This window comes from Schistosoma mansoni, chromosome 1 (genome assembly GCF_000237925.1).
Source record: "Schistosoma mansoni strain Puerto Rico chromosome 1, complete genome".
Classification (NCBI taxonomy): Eukaryota; Metazoa; Platyhelminthes; class Trematoda; order Strigeidida; family Schistosomatidae; genus Schistosoma; species Schistosoma mansoni.
Window position 1 is genome coordinate 57,912,679 of NC_031495.1, and position 22,733 is coordinate 57,935,411.

At 35.1% G+C, this 22,733-nt stretch overlaps 2 protein-coding genes across 2 annotated transcripts in view; one reads left to right on the plus strand and one right to left on the minus strand.

Annotated features, from left to right (window-relative positions):
- Nucleotides 1-1,020: 1,020 nt before the first annotated feature.
- Nucleotides 1,021-1,997, plus strand: Smp_065650 (putative co-chaperone protein HscB, mitochondrial precursor (Hsc20); the record flags this gene model as incomplete). The annotated part of the gene is made up of 1 exon (XM_018794999.1): nucleotides 1,021-1,997. The coding sequence occupies one exon, from the start codon at nucleotides 1,021-1,023 to the stop codon at nucleotides 1,876-1,878; it is 858 nt and encodes a 285-aa protein (XP_018649355.1). The 3' UTR covers nucleotides 1,879-1,997.
- Nucleotides 1,998-17,103: 15,106 nt separating this feature from the next.
- The window catches only part of Smp_157560 (hypothetical protein), a gene marked incomplete at both ends in the record, with an annotated part of 42,527 nt that continues 36,897 nt past the window's right edge, over nucleotides 17,104-22,733 (minus strand). The window contains 4 exons of the mRNA XM_018795000.1: nucleotides 17,104-17,827; nucleotides 18,946-19,415; nucleotides 19,665-19,814; nucleotides 21,496-21,567. Of these exons, the coding sequence (XP_018649356.1) occupies nucleotides 17,104-17,827; nucleotides 18,946-19,415; nucleotides 19,665-19,814; nucleotides 21,496-21,567 (1,416 nt within the window). The remainder of the gene's footprint in view (nucleotides 17,828-18,945; nucleotides 19,416-19,664; nucleotides 19,815-21,495; nucleotides 21,568-22,733) is intronic.

Consider the following 22,733-nt stretch of genomic DNA (forward strand, 5'->3'; position numbering starts at 1 on the left):
AATTTTAGGGATAGGTCTATTATTAGGGCCGTATTAATGGCGAATTAGACCATAATTCTACAGTGCTGTTTGAGCCGATATGATCTCTAATTGAAAAGCATTACAAACGCATATAAACTCAGCAGATAAGTTGATAACTCGTTGGCGTTTGGAGTGAATGGCACTGAATCTGGTTTTCAGAGTTCACTCAATAGACGAGTCCGAAATATGACAAAACACGCATCCTCGATTCCACTGTTAGCCGCCATCCATCTTCACCTTTAACTCTTTTAGGAACTTCCATACACTAGTTTTACGCATTACTAGCTCGTTTTACGTGCATTCGCGTTAAGTAGCATTAAAAATATTTGTGTCTATGCATTCATGTCTACCATCAGTTCTAAAAATTGATTACTCACAAGGGAATGCTTGTGGATTCAGTTTACTCTTTGCTTTCAAGCTTATCCGTTACGTCTTCTGCGTCGCTCATAACATCAGATGAAAAACAATGGATAGTCATGCTAGAATTCTGATTGTATGACAAGGACTTAACGAAGAACAAGGGTTAGGTAGTGAAGCAATATACAACGATATACAGCAAAGCAAATATATAAGTGACTTTTGGTTGCCAACAATCAGAAATATAAGAGTGAGATGAAGTTGTGAAGTGTTTGAATAATGATAAACATGATTTACGAGCTAAGCCTGAACTACAGTCCCCTTATCCTAACTCTTAAAAGTGATATCTGAACAGTTCAAGAGATTAGGCACACACAAAAGTTTTCCGAGAAACTAACTAAAAGATTTACTTATTCATCTATTCATAAAGTACAGATATAAATATTAGTCATGCACAATTGGAATTATCAACAAAAACAGTGTCCGAGATTTCTATTGACAATTTTAACTACAGGCCGAATCTCGACGGTATCAAAAACAACAGCGGTCAAAATATATCTCCTCGTTTCTTTTTTTAATTATGAAAACTAGTATAATAGGCTACGTCTTCTCAACATTTGAGTATTGAAGGCGGCTTTCTTGATGTCTACGTTACTGCGTTTCTATAGTGGCTTGACGCTCTTGGAGTTTTCAAAGTTATGCAGATACCGTAGTCTTGCAATTCCGTATCACTATCACAAGTATTTTTCGTACAATACTAATCGTGTCACAGTATCTTTAAGTAGGCATAATTGTATTTACGTCACTTCACATGTTCACAGCTCTGCGTCAAGTTTTCGCACATGCTGGAGCTGCGGCAGGTTAGTAAAAGACCTAGCTTTCTTTTGTGAATGTGGAAAAGTGCAGCCGGTTAGTCCTAATTGGTCCTATTTCGACGTTCTGGGTTATCCAAATCCGGAACCTGTGGTAGATGTAATCGAGCTAGGAGATCGGATGCGACGAACTCAGAAATTACTGCACCCTGACAAATTTAGTGCAAAAACACAGTATGAAAAAGAACTTGCTTCGGATGCGTCAGCCTATGTAAACAAAGCATACAGCTGTCTGCAAAAGCCTGTTGAACGTTACGAATATCTCCTTCATCTTCACGGTGTATCAACTGATGACGTAGATTTCAGAAAATCGGATGATACGGAATTTTTGTCAGAAGTAATGAACATCAGGGAGAAGGTTGAAGAGGTGATTCACGATGTTTCGAATCTCAGTCGTTCTGAGAAAACAGTTAGCGGATTGTCTGATACCATTAGTGAACTTGTTGGTGAACTTCGTCAAAGGTTAGATGATGAAGAAAAGATAATAATCAGTTTGATTTCAAAATCGGACTGGGCTGGTGCGCTAATATCTCTTTCAAGGTTTAGATATATTCTGAAGGTATTCGAGGAATTACGGGAGTATGAAACTGCCTGGAAACAGCTTGGTATCAATGTAACGACAACGTAAAAATAGTTCATTCATAGACTAAGGTTCTGTCTTACTTACTTTGCTTGTCTCCTTTTTTATTTGACTGACTAAGAGATCTTTATTGTTTTAATAAAGCTTTAAAAATTGTTATTGCCAGGGTAGGTTTAAGGTGAGAACAAACTGTTTTTTAATACACAAAGGAGGTTTGAATTTTCGTATGAGATTTCATCCTTAGGTGTTCAGTCGCATATATAATGGACTAGCGGCTTAGTGGTCAGGAAGTTTGGTTTCCACCCACAGGCGAAAATATACCCAACCTTGTCACATCAACTTAGTATATCGTAGGCCGGAATAACGGTTATGTTTACGTCTATGCAGTCAGTAGGTTTGTCATATGATGTAATTCTTCTTAGAAAACTAGACTATGCTGTGAATTTTGATATGAATGTAATTTTTATTCACCATGTGAGACTGCGTTACGCTAGATATGTATTACATGCTGGAATGATTTTCTAAGTCATAGCTGTAAAGTATATTTTGATGCCTAAATAACTCACCTTGAGTCTTAAAACACTATCGTTTGATCGCTGTTAGGTTAGTCTTACTGTGTTAATTTAATTCGGTCATTTATTTACTCTGAAGAAGTGGCCTACATTTAGTCACGAAGTGCTAGAAATACAATTTTCTACATGCTGAGATCTAACAAAAATACATTTATTATTACTGGCCTGTAGTTTGCTTTTTGGGTTTATAGGCTTAATTATCTATAGTCAGCTATTTTAGGTTACGTGTCTGTTCAAATGAAACACGACATCTCTTTAGTTTAGTATACATGGTTGTCGTATAATTCAGTTTAGTCAATATAATTATAATGCTTGGATGAAGTAACGAAACATCAGTTTAGTAAGTAGAGCTGTTCAATTTTTCATCCCCGTTAGTGAGCCTAAGCGTCGAAATTAGAAAACGGTCAGTATAAAATTATGTATACATTAAAGTGTAACTAGCTCGCGGAAGCTGAAGCGGAGAACTTGTGCGGTACATGAGGAGTCGGTAGGATGTGAAAATGATGCATCATGTTCACTGTATTCTTCCTCGACTTAACATACCACTAATTCATTTTATTAAAAGATTAAACGTAAGATAGTGGTGATATCGGACCATAGTATTAACTTAGCCTGAAAATCCCACAACCTAACAAACCGTAGGTCTATAGGAAAAACTTAATTTTGACAATTTTATATGTCGAATTATTGACGTGGTGAAAAGTAATGGTCTTTCCATATTTCTCTTCGACATATTTAACAGTCAGCTCATGATCACTCACAGTTGTTATCATTGGTATAACAACTTCCAACTGGTCATCAATTAATCTCCTGAACCACGCATCATTTGTCAGATACTTTCCATTGCAAGGATGCTTGGATCACTTTAGATGAAGCTATTATGTACCGGTTGAGATCATACCGTAAACAAAACATGACTTTGCAACCGGTAAACTTTGATGTATAAAGAAGTGAGCATTATAACAGTTATTTGCCCTTTCACTCTCTTACCACGGTCCCCGGTTTTCTTTTATGCGCAAAACAATAGACATTCACTACATGCTGGTGATGAATTTCCGACTTTCCAACGTTAAGCTTGCTATCATGCACGAAGTAATGCGTCCAAGTCATCTAATAATGTGACGGTACATTTTCAATAACAAACCCTCTGCAATAGATCGATAGCATCTCTGACTTGGTCTCGTGTTGTCAAGTGCCTAGGTCTCATAATCCTTTCGAAAACATCACTGGTATACACAGCAGCTGGACGTTCAGTATTAGTTTGACTCGTTGATGAGATAGGGTTATCCATAATACTGAAGAGAATAGCTAACCGGAGGTCGTTTTCTTTTACTGCTCTCAATAACATCATAAATTACACTTAGGAACGAACATGTGGCCATTTAGAAAATCCTGGGCGGCAGCAACATTTATTTTGGTTAAAAAAAATACGTACTCTGGTTTCTGACATCTACAAAATAGTACTCAAAACAAAACGGATAGACATTTTATCATACAAAGCACATAAGCACGCCGGATTGAATATACTGACCTGAGTAGCAGTGGCGAAAACCGAGAAAACAAAACAGACTCAAAAAAATTAGTGTCACATGAATTGTGGAATTCCAGCATACTCAAAGAATAAATTTTCCAGCCACACTAAAAAGACAGCGGACGAACACAGAATGAGGCAAGCCGGATGCCAGTGCTGGCAAAGATGGCGGAGATGATAATTTCCACTTCATTCTAATTGGTCGCTAAGGAGACTGCCAAAATTACGAACCGAAGTTGAGTTTATTTCCAGCCTTATATATATAACAGCAAGATGAGTATTAGAAACAAAATGTAATGGTAAAGAGGATGTTAACCAGAGCGAATCCAACAGCGTAATAAAGAGGATGCTTTACAAATTTAACAAATAAAATGTAAAAAAGTCCATGATTAGATAAGAAGTTAGGTTGGTTTCACCGAGATACATAGTTGTCTATTGCGCGGACTTCAGTAGTAAAAAGATGAAAAGTACTACTTTTTGGTAGCTTTCTGTTCAAGTTGTAAAGGATTTCAAACGATAAATCTTTTTTGATTGGATGGCTTGTATCGACGGGAAATTCTATAATTACGTGCCCCCAAATGCCCTGGTACGGCCGAGAGTGGGGAGAGTCTACTCTCCCTCTCGAAATGCTCGCACATGGCCAGCGAATATATAGCCTCTGCCAGGGAAGTCCTACTCACTGCCTTCTCGTGGCGGGGGTGTTGTTTACGAAAGTGAGAGGACGAAAAGCGAATGTCCGGCGCTTTAACCGGGTTGGTGGACACGGAGGGTCCACCTAGGGGAGTTGGAAAACCCTGATTCCAAACCAATGGTGCACATGGGCTCCAGTATCCTGATGGAACGAATGGCGGACGAACCTGTCATTGGTCAACGGCTACCATGGGACTGCATCTCCTCACGATGCTCCATTGCCTTGTGGATCAGACCTTTTGGTCAAAGGCTCGGGGTGTGGCCCCCTAAGAAAACCACCTGCTTCGGTTTGGGCACCCGGGCAGTATCACAGCCCACACACACAAATAGTGTGGCGCATATGTACCTGGTGCCCTTTTGTACCAATATATATGTGTTTAAATAATAAATAACGTTCCTTATAAACCTAATTATAACCTTAATTAATTGGGGCGGTATCTCTGAACACTAGTAATCTAAATACCCACCTAATGACCGTCATACCTCCGCGATAATCGGTCCCTTATGGTTGTGGCACAAATAGCAAGGGAGTATTAAGCCAGGCAAACAATTAATGGGTGAGATTACGGGTTTATAGAACCTTCTATTGAAGTTATACATTTTCTGTTGACTTCGTCCCTGTATTTATGATTGTGGAAAGTATTCATCACTATTTTTACGACTGAAGTGAATTACTCCACACAGGCTCGTTATAAAATACAAGAGGAACTTTTCAAAGGGAGTTATGATCGGATATTCGCAACTTATGTCTTTTAATTTCGTAGAAATTTGACGAACTTTCACACGTAGTACAACAAATAAAAGTCGAACGAGTAGACAGACATTTGTGGCTTTGCCCGTTTATTGTATAAACTGGAAGGAGTGTTGCTTAGTCTATGTAAAGCCAATTCGCAGCTAACTATCTGGACATATATTCTCTCCTAATTATTTTTAAAATTTTGAATTCTCGATTTCTTTCGCCTCCAGGTATTCTTATCTCTGCCATGTTTCATAGTTAAAATGCTGTAATGTTGCCCAATGTGATTGATCATCAAGTTCATACAAATCAGTCCTGTTATAGCTATTTAAAAACTGTAGCTATCATAAGTCTTTTTGTTTTAAATTGTTTATAGTTTACATAACGAACTGACTTTCGTTAGACAACAATTAAAAACTAGTAAGCGCTGGGCAGTCGTTTCCTCTTCGTTTGAGGCTCCTCAGCAGTGCTCATCCACAACCCCACCAAAGATTGGACCCAAAACCTTCAGATCACATGGCAAGCGCTTAACCTTTAGACTATTGATCCGGCATGTAGTGGTATACAACTTCAACTTAAAATCATCAATATAAACCATAAAATGTACTAAAGCTTTATCCGAAGTAGAAATGTGTTGTTTCCGGAGATTCTTCAGAAAAAAACATATCCACCTAATTCAGTAATGCGTAATTGATGAGATAATACCTTAACATTATATTGATTGTATATGAAGTTCATAAAAATGTTTCTAGAGTTTATCTTGAATAGCTAAGGGATAGTAGGAGAAAAAAGATGTCTTCCTTAGTCATTTCTCATTACTGATACAGAATTTCTGCACATCGAACTAAAAGTCTCCGCATTGTAGATGAAATCAATATATGACTAGTGGTATATGTCAATTTGAGTGAACCATGATGCATTTATGGGATTACTCTCGTTGCTTTCCAAACCCAATCGTATTTCCCAAGTAATACTACTTTTTGCATATATATTCATTGATTATATATTTCTTACTTTCCCTACACAATACTATTATTCCGAACCATTGTGGTGTATCCTTTTTGATAGGCTATTGAAACAAAAGTAGCATCTTTATTTGTTAATCTTTCTATGATTCTCGCCTAACTTTTGCAAATATAAGCTTAACAAGATGATTTAAATAGATTGTGAATACTAGCTTTCCACCGGGTGACACTTTATTTCTCTTGTTTACTGTTTTTCATAGTTTGTATCACGAACTAACCTCACTTAAATAACCATTGGAAACCAGGAAAAACTGGATAGATATTTCGTTATAGTATGAGACTTTCTGAGAGTGAGCATTCACGATCCTATCCGGCATTGAATGCAGGACATTTTCAATGGTCATCTAAGGTCAGTTTGTGGTGTAAACCCTATGTTCACTGATGACTAATTTCGAGACCTAATTCCAGGAGTCCTAGGAAAAAGCCATGACTAGTAGAGTTCAAACATGCTAGATGTAAGATATCTATCCACTGCAGACGCCCCCAAATGTCCTGGTATGGCCGAGAGTGGGGAGAGTCCGCTCTCCCTCTCGAAATACTCTCACATGGCCATGCGTAATATAGCCTCTGCCAGGGAAGTCCTACTCACTGCCTTCTCGTGGCGGGGGTGTTGTTTACGAAATTGAGAGGACGAAAAGCGAATGTCCGGCGCTTTAACCGGGTTGGTGGACAAGGAAAGTCCACATAGGAGAGTTGGAAAACCCTCATTCCAAACCAATGATGGACATGGGCTCCAGTATCCTGATGGAACAAATGGCGTATGAATCAATTGTTGGTCACCGGCAGCCATGGGACTGCATCTCCTCACGATGCTCCATTGCCTTGTGGATCAGACCTTTAGGTCGAAGGCTCCGGGTGTGGTCCCCTAAGGAAACTACTTGCTTCAGTTTGGGCACCTGGGTAGTATCACAGCCCTCACACAAATCAAATGAGATTTATGCGGTGCATATATATCTGGTGCCCCTTTGTACAAATATTTATATGTTTAAATAAAATAAATCCACTGCAGACAATCCAAGGTGACTGCGCAATATCGCTAATTGATTGGAGTTAGAATTATAAGTCATTGGGTACTGACTCAGTAGTTTAAAGGTTAAATGCTCTCTGTAAGACTTGAATATCCTCATTGGGATTGCGATTCAGTCAGTCAGTCAGCTACAACGTAGGACCAGGCACATTTATGCATCGGTCCAAGTTGTCATACCTCGTTAGCACAACAAGATGAACACCGGATTTATAGAAATAGTTAATTTAGTGGTGGTAGTATATAAAAGATAGGTTGTATATAAGGATATATTATAGGAAGGAAGACAGATATGAAGCAATTTTAATCTCACGGTTTCAAGGAAGACAAAGAGTGTATACACCTACACCATTGTGATCGATTCTGAGCTGCATTACCCAAAGTCTTCAACCACTGGTTACGATAGTCATGCGGACCCCAATCAAGTAGTCTGCATCTACCAATATGGCTCAGATTAGAGGTTAGTGACTTCAAGCACTGATGCCACGTCTTGATTTGGCCGCCCCTAACTCTTTTCCAACCATCCCCTACACTAGTCATCATAGCACGTCGTGGTAATCGGTGTTCAGACATACGTAAAACGTGGCCCAACCATCTCAGTCGATGAAGATTCATCACCTCATCAACTGATTTACCATTATTCCCTAATACCCTGTGTCTAACCTCACTGTTACTTACCCGGTGATCCCAGCAGATACGAGCAATATTTCTAAGGCATCTGTGGTCAAATACTAGTAACTTGCGAGTATCTTCTACTTTTAATGGCCACGTTTCACAGCCGTAAAGTAGAACAGAGCGAACTGATGCGCAGTATACTCGTCCCTTAATTGATAGACGGATATCTCGTCTTCGCCATAGGTGACGTAAGTTGGCAAAAGCCAAACGAGCCTTTTGAATCCGTGCTGAGATTCCGTCAGACACCAACCCATTAGGGCTGACCAGACTTCCAAGGTAAGTGAAGTTGTCGACGCGTTCGACTACTTCACTCCCTATCCTTAGTTCGGGTGTTGACGCAGGCCAGTCCTGGAGTAACAATTTACATTTAGATGGGGAGAAACGCATTCCAAACATCCTGGCATTATTACTCAGTTCTAACAGAAGACTTTGCATTTTGTCAGCGTCTTCACCAAACAGGACTATGTCATCTGCGTATTCTAAGTCGCTTAGTGGAGCCCCTGGTAGGAGATCAATTCCTGAAAAATTCAGTCGACGAGAGTGTGGGATTGTGATTGGACACTGCTGATGAGTCAAATACCTGGACAAACCAGTTGCCTAGTCCTTTTTCGTTGTCATTGATTGTCCAGCGAAGGTTAGTTCGTGATGTAAATTATAAAATATAACAATTACCAAGGAACTATTTTCTTTTATTACATAGTAATTTTATAGAAGTCATTGTTATTCTTTTCTATGTGATATAAATATAAATATCAATGTACAGATTTAAAAATTATATGACAAATTAGAAAATTATCTTAGCTTTTGTGACATTTTTCTACCATAAATTTTCTATTCATTTTCATTCAATTATGACCTGATCTCTATTGTTACATAAGGTAATATACAATTTGAAAAAAGAGAAAGATAGAGAGATAAGAAAATTATTTTAAAAATCGATATATAGTACTCAAATTACCATTGATGATTGTTCAATAACAATATTACAGAATTTTGATCTTAAGAACAACTGACATGATTCCCTCAAGATAATAATAAACTGAGATCAATTATACTGTCTATTCAGGGGAAAACAAAAAAGGAAATGATATCACATGACATTCCTTTTGTTTCTGGGAATGTTTATATCAAATAAAATAATATATATAAGAACTTTCGTCTAAATTAGAGCGAATAGTTTCACAGTATTTGAGCGCCGAGTTGATGTAAGACATTAAATAAGAAGAATATATATTTGTAAAATCTCAGCGAATGAATTTGAAGTAAATCCAACGTTTAGCCTGGCAATCTGGTCAAAGCTTTTTCAAGGAAGAACAATGTACCTATTTATATTCGATAATTTTGATGTTTGATTATCTTTCCTTGAAAAAGCTTGGACCAGATTGCCAGGTGAAACGTTGGATTTACTTCAAATTCATTCGCTGAGATTTTGCAAATATATTATTCCTAATAAAATAATATATCCATAAGGAATGAATGAATCTTAAAAGAGCTAGAAAAGAAAACAACACAACAACGACGTTCATTGGAACCAGTTCAAAAAACCCCCATTTAAATGAAGTATGTATAAAATGGAATGAATTTAGAAATACAACATAATCAGGATAATAATTAAGAAAAATCCCATTGAATCATTTGTAATGTTGAATTAGTAATTAAATGAAATACTAATGTAAAAATTAAAATATTACGTACAAGTTTTAATGGAGAATTAGGAATAATGTAATTTTGTAAACGACGTGTTAAAATATGCACTTCATGACATATACATATAAAAATAAATGATGTTAAAGTTAAATTGATCAATGGAAAACCTGGTAATAGAACAAGTATACCATAAGCATCAGCTGATAACCAAATATGATATTGAGCAATAAATAACTAAGAAAAAAAATCAAAGAAACAAATAGGAATTTAAGCAAAATGATGGACATAGACACAATTACAATATGATACATTATATATGGAAAAGGTAATGAATGTTAAGATTAAAATGGATAAGATTGTTTAGTAAACATTCAAAGATATTGTGTATCATTTCGCATTACTATAGTCAATTTAGTGGTATAAATAAAACTGGCGAGACTATAATTTATGGGCGAGCCAATCAGAAGCGTTTGAGGAATTTCAAGGTCACAGCGCCAATTTCAGTACCTGATGCTCATGTACGATCGGTTCACAGAGAATTTTAAAGAAGACTTGACAATTAAGCGGCTACAACAAATGAAACTACTAAGAAGTTCCTGTATTTGTAATTACGAGTATTAAATGACTTGTAGACCTTGTGCAGACTACCGTGATGTTGTCCTTTGATGTAATATATGTTGAAAGAAGATGTTTGCTAGAATAGGAACCTTTATCGCTCGATGCAGATTGAGACTAAGGCATATTATGATAATTGTCGTCAACTGTATAATAAAAGCACCAGTAACATTGGCTGCAATAATCGCAGATGTTACTGAAGCTTCGACTGTTCAGTGGTATGAGTATTGTAGGGACATATCCATAATAAAAATGATAAACTTACACAACCGGAGTACACACAAACAATAATGAAACTATGTGGTCGAGGCTGAGAGGGTTTTTATGACCTTATCATGGCTCCAGAGACCAACTATTATAGAGCCATACGGATGAGTTGGACCTTTAAACCTTTTTCTAACCTTGACAAGTTTTTGAACCATATGAAAGAAATGTATCCACTTTAGTTATTTGGTTTTGTATTATATATTTTTGCTCTATGCTGACTGTTCACTGGTTGATTAACATTTCTCAAGGTCACTTAAGATTCATTCAACGGTCGTCCATAAATTATAATCACGTCATAACAACCTCTATCGTCGAAATATTAAATTGCTTTGGGAGAGGGATATGGGTACATATGTCTAAAGCGTTCCCTACTAAAATAAAGCAGATATCTAGTGTTCCCTACCTATCAATAATTTTCTAGATAAATTCAGTTGGGAATGTCAATTATAAACAAAAAGCATCGTTAGTTAAGGCATAATGAAGACATGTTTCATTTCATTTTGTAAGATTTCGCATTAGTTGTTTTCTTTAGTTTAAGAAATCAGATTTTTTGATAAGTAAATTTAATTTACAAATATATTAGGAAGTCAAAATAGTCTTGATCAAATTTTGAAATAATATGACTTAACCTCTAGTTTTAGGTACTTCTTTAAATTGGTAAATGAATGTCACTCAAGATGTTATTGAACTATAAATCGTACGGTTTCTTATTTGAATTAACCCGAATTTCAACATAAGACTCATTACCAATTGAATGATTAGTTTCTTAATAATCATTATTACACATTCTTCACAGTAAATGCTTCTCTTTTTACGGTTTCAATTAGTTATATATTTCAAATTATGAATGATCCGTTTAAACGCGCTTTTCTATATGAATTACAAAATAAAATTTCAAATGGTTATTTATATCAAAAACAAATTTCGATCCGAACAGTTTCAAACCGCATCAATAACCTTATTTGGTCAGCGGGTGTACGCTTTTAGCATAATAGGAACTTTAAAAAAGTATATGATAAAATTTTGAACAAATAGAAAAGAGAAAGGTTGGATAATAGATAAGTGAACAAGAATAGTATTTAATAAGTTACAGTTCTATACGAAGATAAGACTTAGACAAATTTTATAGTTTACATCGCGGATTAACTTAAGATGGACAATTTTATATGTAACCACGACGTAGTAGGAAACTATGTCATCCTAGTATGGAACATCTAGTCGGTGTGCATTCACGAAACCACCGAGAGATCGATCCAGAACTTTCAGGTTTCGCAACAAGTATACAACCTTTAGACCACTAAGCTGAGGTCAAAGGGCTTACACTTGTAACTTCAATTAATTATATTCATTAAAAGTTGCAGCTCGTAACGAAAATACGACTGGGGTATTTTTTAGTTAAGAAGTCTTATTTTAGTGTTATGAGGAATGTTATAGGAAACTACGCTAAGTCTGCCACTGTCTTTTATTAGGAAAAAGTGATGACTTGGTGGTTAACAACATTCAAGTCACCATATCTGACCTTTCTAGATGATCGCGGTATCATCAACTGAATTATCATCATTATATTCGACAGCATACACACTATATAACTGGGACAAAACTAACTGAAAAAGCAAACTGAACGTATTCCCTTTTTACACAAGTTCTTTTTCTTATTCAGCTTACCTATTGCTGGATTTCCCCTAAATACTTTGGACCAGTGTTACAACATTATGCTAACAGAGTATCAAGACATATAAAAGTTAGTATATAAGATTGTAAGGCGTATCTCAAACATATGCACTTATACGTACGAAGCTCACGACCCAAACACAAAAAAGTATGTAAAGATTTGCGATTTCCGGTTTTTGATATTCAAGAATGTGATTGATCAGTCTCTGTAGTTATATTCGCGTCCTAAGAAGATTACTTTGATACTGAGTCATGTTGTAAGTTTTAGTATATTTAGTATGTGGCTAGCTAATGCACGAAGGGCGCGGATTTCATCTTCTTTGGAACTTATTAACAGTAGGACATTAAAAACCCTTACATATAAATTCATGCCTGTTGGGAAAGTTAGTGACTATACGAACTCAGTAGCTCAGGGGATAACAATGGTTTTTGAAGCGAAAAGAACAGGGTTCGAGTCTCAGTGTGGACATCAACTTCTGGAATGCAGATGAAACCAGTTGACTAGTCCCAAATAGGACGAAATACGCATCCTAGATTCTACTACTAGCCAAATACCGTATATATATATTAAAAAGAGGGTGGGTTGTACAAAGTAAAATGTCTAAAAGAAATATGCTTTGAACTAGTTGTTTAGTAGTTCGTCTATTAGCATACAATCTCAATTTTTCGTGCAGAAAAAAACCAATTAATAAAGAAAAAATATGTTTGAATTAAATGAAAATCATTGAAAACTTACTTCCAATGACATATCACCAATCCAAGCAAAGAATATACTATATATTCTACGTAATGAACTGAAACTATTTCTCACCAGAATATACGATACAATCTACAGAAAAAAATTCGCATATTATAATTTAGACAGTTATATAAGCAAGATTAGTATATAGATTCTACAGTAATCTGCAATGAAAATAAGGTACTCCCATAGTAGTTAATGTAAATCCAGTGTGCATTTCTTCATTTACCTTTATCTATATAAATGGAGTTACAAACTATGTTGAAATTTAATGACGCTAAGTGAACATGGGTAATCATAAGTAAAACATTACTCCTGAACTCATCTCGCTTTTACTTAGTCAGTCAGTCGGTATACTAGACGTAAGACCTGGTACATATGTGTTAACGAAAAAGTTTGGACATTGAGAATATAGTCTGAAAAGAAGGTCAGTCAGTCAGACAAAATGTAGAACCTGGCAGATATGTACAGATTAAGTTAACACACTCCATTAGCACAGAGAGATGAAATTGTTAGACCAAATCCCAGAGTAGTAGAGGTAGTAACAATATTAGTAATAATAAAAAATATCAAACATTGAAGACAAAGAGTGAACGCATTTGATGGTCTCAAAACATACGAGCAATGCTTTGAAGATATCTGTGATCGCATGCAAGTAACCTACAGATGTCCTCTACTCTTAATGGCCATGTTTCAAAACTTTAAAATAGGACAGAGAACTGTCGCTCGGTAAATTAGTCCTTTTGTTGGCAAACGGATATCCCGTCTGCGCTACAAGTGACGTAAGATGGTAAAAGCCAATCGATCCTTCTGAATCCGTACTGAAATTTCGTCAGACACCAGACCATCAGGACTGATGAGACTTCTGGGGTAAGTGAAGTGGTCGATGCGTCCAATTACTTCACTCCCTATCGTTAATTCAAGTGATGACACAAGCCAATCCCTAAGCAACATTTTGGATTTGTAAGAAGAGAACCGTATCCTGAACATGCTTGCATTGTTGATTAAGGTGGTCAGAAGACTGCATTTTATCATTGTCTTCACCAAAAGGAACTATATCATTTGCGTATTCTAAGTCAATAAGTGTATCTACTAGAAGAAAGTCGATACCTAACAAGTCAGAAGGGAGCGTTATCTCTAAAACAATGTCTATGCTGAAGTTAAACAAAAATTAGGAAGGTGGAAAACCTTAACGAAGTAACCAATTTCGAAGACAGTTTGCCATATGCTCTGACTCGACCAACAGTGTTCGAGTTGAGATTCTGTACAAGATTGATGTAATTATCTGGTACACCTTTCAAGGACGGATACTGCTATAAAACCTCCCCATTTACGGAGTCAAACGCTGCCTTAAAGATAAAGAAATACAACTATAGCTAGGGGTTGGTAGTTATATCTGTTTACCAAAACCTGGAGAAGGGTGAACATTTGGTCTATACATCCACGACCAGGTTTGAAACCAGCCTGTGTTCTTGAGTTTGCTCTTTATGAGCCCTAGTTTGGCGTTGGATAAATATCGGGGCTAATATTTTAGACACTGATTGCTCTGTGGTTATTATAAGAGGACTTTTGTACTTTCTTATAGATTAGAACGATCAGCAATCGAGACAAGCCAGATGGGATTACATCCAGTTTCCAGAATCTAGCTAAGATCTCAGTCAATCTAACAATTGGAACCGGATCACAATTTTTAAAGATCTCTGGGGTTAATCCATCAGAACTTGTTGCTCTTTCTCACTTTCCATTGGCTGTGGTATTCCATACTTCTTTGAAAGTTGGGCGGCTTATGTTTACATCCCATTCAGGTTGCTTGGTGAAAGTAGACAACTGAAGGGTTACTAAAGAGAAACTGAACTGTTCTTTAAAGTGTTCTATCCATCGTTCTAGTCTCCTAGGTTAAGAGTGGATCACTGTCCCAAATTGTTTAGAGTGATCTATCGTATACCCTTGTCGTTCTCAAATGAGGTTCGATTCTATCGCTTACATAAATCAGCAGCTTTATCGATCAGAACCTATAACCCTCGTGTATGCGTTCAGATGAAATTTGTGACTATGCTGTCCCTTCCTTGGCTGGATATGATTTGATAAACGATTTTATTAATTTTTCATATCCCATATTCGTTTGCTGTTCATCAATTCCTTCCACTTATTTTCTTCAGTATCTGATTATTTACATACTTCTTATTATAGAATTTTGATAATGTTTAGTGATTATTATTTTTACGTCTATTTAATCTAAGTTTGATCCACTTCCATGTTTGAATTACTGACTAGAACTTTTTTTAATCATTATCACCACTAGTACACCTAACTTCTGATTATTAATTCGTACTTCTTACCTATTATGTTTAGTGATGACATTTATTTCATCATGATTATTGACTCATAATAAATTGTCTTAATTGGTTTGTTATTTCTATATATATGAGGTCAAAGACAATTTTGTTCATTTAACAGCTATGAATTTCAATGGTATTCACAAAAGAGTCAGTGAATTTAATGACTATCAGAAATTGTTTGCTGTATCAACATCGAAATAGGCAATTTCTTTAAAGAATGACACCAACAAAAAAAATCATTGTATTAAACTTACAGGAATGAGACACATATATGCGTGAATGTGTAAACATGTTTCTCGATTCGAACAGGCAAATACATATATGCAAGAAAACTGAAAAGGGGAGAATTTTTAAACTGGATAAATAGATCTAAATGAAAACAACGAGTCGGTAAAATAGCTTGACAAACAAGAACAAAGTTCAAAGATATATACAAATATGTCTTGGGGAGGGGGGCACAGATGGACTTCACTTATAGTCAGTTAGTCAAGCACATAAATATCGGAGAAGCAAAGATAAAGAGTGAAATTCAACTATATTATCTGTAAACCTTGTTTGTAAATCTTTAAATAATTATTATGCTAAGAGAATGTTTGACAAACAAAATAACTAATTTTGTTATATAAACGTATTCATATAATCGACCTGTGCTTCATTTGAATTTCCCCACTGACGATTATAGCTTATGGTACATTCTCGTATAAAAAATATCCAACTATTCAGAAGAAAATATGTATTCTAAATTTATATTTTACTAGTTTCACAATCAGATATATTCTTAGAATTGTCAAGTAAACACCAGAAAATGTGGAGCAGTGGTTTAATCGTTAAGGCGTTCGATTTTCACCCCCTTAGTCTCACATTCGAACTCTGGTAAATGAATTTATTTGTAATTAGTAAATGAAGACGACCGTGTATTAATATATAAACTGAGATTGTACAATAAATTAGCGAGAATATAGCGTCTTGGTTTGTCTATCTTGAGTGTGGTTACTAACCTACATTTTATGGAAATAGTTCTGAACCGCGTATTTGAAGTAGATACTGGTGATGGTGTCATCTCTTCAGACAGATGATGAAAAGACTAGCAATTAAAGCATCCGATCTGGAAAATGAATTCTTATAAGCTATCATTTCTCTCGCCTTTATTCTAGAGAAATTATGATATAATTGAGGCTACACTAGTGAAAAGCTTAGAGAGGTGATTTTCTGAGTTCTAGTGAGAAGCCGTGACCAGTGGAGTTCTACCGTGTCGGGTGTGAGACAGTTACCCACCGAAGACAATGGAAGATGGTCGTGCAATTTCGTGGATTGGTTGAAGTTACATATTAACACCGTTAAATGCCGGATCAGTGGTCTAAAGGTTAAGCGTTCGTGCGTGAGACCGAAGGTGCTGAGTTCGAGTCCCGTGTGAGACATCGTGGATGAGTACCTCTGAGGAGTCCCACACTAGAACGAAACGACCGTCTGATGCTTCAAAATTTTCGACAGTGGCCGGACATTGATCGGTCCATGATCTCAATTAAAACTTTACGATAGAAAGTTAGACCGAGTTATGTAGATAAGTGCAAACTAGCTGGTCGGAGTTTGTGTGATTGTCGTAACCAATAGTTGGAGACAGGTGTCATGGCTCAAAATCGGCTGAAGTGGGGAAGGAGGAGTAAGAAATTTACAATGTCAATTTCTGATGAAACAAAGCATATCAGAGTAAAGAAATATTTAAATTATATGATAAATACTTTTTACAAAAGACAAATGAAACTACTCACAGTTAGACCTATTATACCTAAAACGGTTAAACCTAACGGTGAGAAACATTTGTGTAGGAGCGTAGAGAAATAAAAATTCCCATTATTATATTCATTCAAATGATTCAATAATGTGGATGATGATAAATTGTTAGTATTATTCATTGGTTTTTGTAAATGATTTGAATATGGAGCAGTTGAATTGAAAATGTCATCATAATGTTTCATTTCATAAGATGTTGGGTGATTTAAATATTCATAAGACTCATTATTGTAATCATTCTGACAATGGAATGTTTTATGATCAGTTTTTTGAAGTCGTTTATGATAATCAGTATCCATGTCATCATTGTTAATTTTATTAATATTGATATTACTACCATGATTATCACCATTATTGTTGGCAGCGACATTAGTAGTAAGATTGTAATTCTTACTACTCAGTGGTAATCGAGAATAATGAATTTCATCAGACTGTTTAATGCCTTGTAAATAATCAGCAGCAGCATAATTATCACCGCTGTTATCATCAATGATGTCTTGTAATACTCCAATTTGTCGTAGGGACTCACACAGGAAGGCAAATATCATACCGTAAACAGCTGAATAACGATCGATTGACCAACGAAAAAACCATACTTTTTCATCATTATTGGTAACATCTTCCTGTGTTGATGGCGTAGGCTCACGATGATATTGAAATATATACTTCTGCGGTCTGAAAAAACGGTGCCCATTTAAATATGTAAGAAAATTCAATATATTACCATAAGCTATTAACACAACTGATTATGAATACAGTACACTTACGACCTAATCAATCCCGCGTATTCAAATAAAATCATCTAATAAGTTTACTCTGCGAATAATCATAAAATCGGAATTCACAATCATATTAATAATAACAGCTTACTATAGATTAGTTAATTTTTTATTGACAAGCAAATATTGGAGTTTTAACATTGGTGGAGAGTGGAATTCGGTAGTACGCCTGAGAGCGTATATTACTGGCAAAAGTTGTCCGACTACATTGATATTACATGACTATTTTATGTGTCTCGGATAAGGAGAATTGGCTATCTGATATGGTGGGATAGAAAGATGACATTATTTCGTTTTTTTGGTATCGATTTATTATGAAATACAGCCAGCATGGCATGTATGAACTTCGTTCATTGAGAAAATTGTATTCTTCCTACCAATTCAGGTGAACTATAGTTAGTGTGTATGTTTTATATTAACTCTATGTATTTCCACCTGTGCGATATTATTTTTTGTAAAATTATAATAGAAATGATTTTATTTTGGTCTAGTGACGATATGATTCTGAGAGTCAATAAATCTAGGTAAAGTATGCTTCGAACCTACAATGCGACGGTTCTTATTTAATTATAACATAGTCAATGTTATTTCTTGGTTTAAAATATCATTTGATTTAGAGTGTAAAATTGTTAAAACTGAGGAACAATCAATACACGATAAAAATGACCCAATTCATAGAAACCTTACCCTGAGAAAAATAACCAATGAAAGAATCCTCTTGAACGATACAATGATTCAATTAAACATATTAAACCAATAAATTTTATTATCATTATTAGGTAAGTCAATCGTATACGACTACAATGAATGAAACATAATGATTTGAAATATCTACGACATTTATTAGTAGTAGAAGTAGTAATAATAGTAGTATTAGTAGTAGAGTCCAATGGCTGTTTTGATTTCTGGTTCATGATTATCATTCGCTTTTTATTCGTGGTTATTGTTGTTGTCGCGCTCAGTGTTGACGATGTTGTTGATGATATTTTCTTTTTTAATGGTAAAACAACACACTGAAATTTACGAATTAAATCTTCCGTTAACGGTGGACCAAGACGTCCACGTGACTTAACAACAGAACGATGTGATCGATGTCCAATAAGTTTTTGATTGGTTTGATAATGACGAAATTGGGCATTACAAGGAACAGCACTATCAGTATCAGTAGTAGTAAGAGAATAATTTTGACAAAGATCAAATCCTGTACCAAGTGATAATGCTTTATAATGACCTTTATGTAAATTATAATTAATTGGTGTCGTTAATTTATATGAAGATGAAGAAGGACATGGAATATAATCAGATATTTCACCAATTACTGTATTTGTCGATGTCAGCAGGGATGATGGCGATGAGGTGGGTAACAGGAATGATTTGTTCATGTTCAGGCTAGATCTTCGTGGAGATTGATGGAAATAAATTTCATCATCTGATTCTATGTATTGATGATTTGGTGGATATTCATCATAGTTAGTAGTAAAGTACTGTTGATTAGAATAACGGTTACGATTGTAGTTGTAGGAGTTGTCAGTTGTTGCGGTAGAAGTGGCAGTTGTATTGGACGGGATACTTGTAGAAGCAGTTGTAGAAGGAATAGTAGTAGTAGTTATATTGGTAAAGTTGTTAGCATGAGTAGAACTATCATTATTATTACTACTATTACTAGTGATATTATGATCACTGTCATTATCATTACAATCGATATTATCTCGATTATTTTGATTTCCAGATACTTTTTGGCCAGATACACGAGGGAACATAACACAAACAATCAGTGTGACAGTGAACCAAAATGATACTAGTGGAATAAAATAATAAGCTAAATAACCACGATTCATAACTAGACATAATCCAAAGACGAAGAAATTAAAACGATAAATAACCTGTAAAAAAATGAAATATAACATAAATATAAAATATGATTGATAGGGATGATTAATAAGACAAAACAGACGCTATAAGAAGAAGAGTAAAATCATTCAATCAGTTGGTTTCACTAAAGTAGGAAATATTAGCTAATTATATGAAGACCCTAGATCTTCAATGGAGAAATCAAACTGCAAAATTGGTTATAAGCCTGAATTCTGTATCACACTCCATTCTACGTTTAGACAGGAGAGAAGTTACACACTGATCATAACGCTGCACTTACTGCTGGTTTGTGTCATATAAAAAAGTGTAATTTTACTGGTTACAATTACAGGGAGATGATAGAATTTACCGTAATATTGCGTGGAAAACTATCTAATTGGTCAGTAATATTTTCCCACAGATGAATAACAATGAAACATTCTTTCCTTAAATTAATTATGATACAATTCAAGGTTTAGAGACTGAGCTTAAACTTTATCCATAAAGTGAGATATTTATTTAAGATATACTATTGTGAAATATGATTCAGTAATTTAAAAAGTTGCACTGAAAGCGTGTACATTAACATCAAAATCAGTATTCATAGGTGTTAGATTATACATACATCCAACATAACTTGTGGTCTGACACTTAACCCTTCCGGTACATTATCATTTTATACAAACTGTGCAATATATGATGAGTCATGTTATTTATATGTGGATTATTGTCTGGAGGTGTTGTGGTCTCCGACCTGTATGGTTTAGTTGTGAAGGTTTCACTGTTTTACTGAAAAAAAAAATCAGCACGTATTTCAAATAGAAGTGTGCCACTAGAATTTCTTCACGATTGACTAACAGCTTATTCTGTTGACCTGGAATTTGATTAGTTATTATGCGTAACAGGAGAGATAGAAAACAACCAAAACAAATAAGTACATAATGACCAAACAGTTATGGACAACCGTCAATCGAGTTCCACGTCATCAGAACGAGCTGTTAGTCAATTGTTAAGAAATTCCATTACTTCACTACCCTTTGAACTTCGTGCTGATGATGTTTTTCAGTAGAACAATGAAGCCTTCACAACTAAAATGTACAAGTTAGGGACCACACTTCTAACATCTTCATCCTGAGCTAAAAATAAACTCCATCATCCAATGTATTCACTTTTATCGGAACATCGTACTTATCTCTGTACTAGTATATGTGTTTTTAAATTGTTATTTCAAATAAACAGATAATTTATAAAAACCAAGTGATACTTGTTTTACATAAAGTGTGCTCGAACAGACTTTAATGGTTTATTAAATTTGGATAAAGGCAAACAATGAAATCCAGAATGCGTGTTTTGTTCTGTTTGGGACTTGTCAGATGGATGTACTTGATCGATTGGAGGTCTTAACATCAACAACGCGAAAATACAAATTTTTACTAATAGACTTCTATTCATCAAAAATGTTTCAAACTTAGTATGACTATTTGTCGGTAAATTAAATACGAAAGTTATTTACAAAATCTAAAAACTGACCATCATCTTACATTCTTGATATACCTATTAAAATGCAATGCATTTGAGCAACAATTAAATGTCTACAAGGTTGGAAAATTAGCTCAAACTGTGAATTGAAAAGTAGTACTAAGTAGATTACAACTACTTATTATAGTAAGGCATCTTAAAATAATTAACTTTTTCAACAAAAAGAATACATACAATTAAATATCGATGTAAAATTTGCCATAATGCTTTCCATGCAGTGCAAAATTCTCTGGAGCAACGACGATACTACAAAATAAGAAAAAATATCGTTAGTTCGTGTGAATTATAGCTACAACAGTATGAGTTTAATTTATTCATTAAACATAAGTTTACTAGTTAAAGTACTATTTACTACGATATCACTTAAACCGGAAAACGGAACAAAAGTCAACAACACAACAACAGGACACGCTAAACTATTCCTAGCCCTGTTAACTAGACGGATAAGACTAGATTCAGTCGAGGGAAATGTATATTACACAGGCAACCCGAAAGCACGAACAAACAAACACGCAACTTATGCGTATATGTACAGTTCAAAAATGTCATTGGAAAATGTCACAAAATAGTATACTAAAATAGGGAACGAACCAATGACATTTAAGGTACTTCCAAGTGAGAAATATAAACTGAAGGTAAAAGTGGGCGCTTTTGGTGCGAAAATGAAAAATTCAAATCTTTAAAATAAAACGTGACGTTTACCAAGTGATTCTTGAGGTTCTAGCATCCTAAATATATTCAAAGTGGGACCTCTGAAGACTAGGCCATTCTAGTTTATTTTAGAAGTCATTCAACGATTAATAAACTGGGCATAAACAAATAAACTAGAGTTTACTATTCTATTTTTTAAAGAAATATCACGAGGAACATTTCTTAGCATATCGTATATCGGGAATAGAAATGGGATGCAGATTTCTAGTTTAGAGTCTAAAGAATAAGAATTTGTGAAACTGTAACACTTGGCTTTCATTCATTTTACTATAGGTTCATATTATTTCACCCAAAACTTACTTATACTTAGAGAGCTATGTAGTAGATCTGACAACAAGTATTTCTTAAAGAGTAGTAAATTATTTAACCAAAAGATCTAAAAATCTTGATGCTGAGCGAATTAAACATCAAGATATATACCAGCTTATGAACAACAAACGAGCATCTGACAACATTTTAGCAGTAGAGATATCTAACTAACTCAATTGAAACAAAACCCTTAATGCCTATTAGTGGTTAGGTCTAGGAATTGCCTAAAATTCTTTTATGAACCTATAGCTAACGGGAATCATTTGATAAAATTAAAGAGCAGAGTAACAAGCAAAATACTAATAGAAAATCCACCTATGGGAAACTACCTTTCATATGTAAAACTAAATTTTTAAACCAAATATAAATTTTTCGTATCTATACTTCAGAGT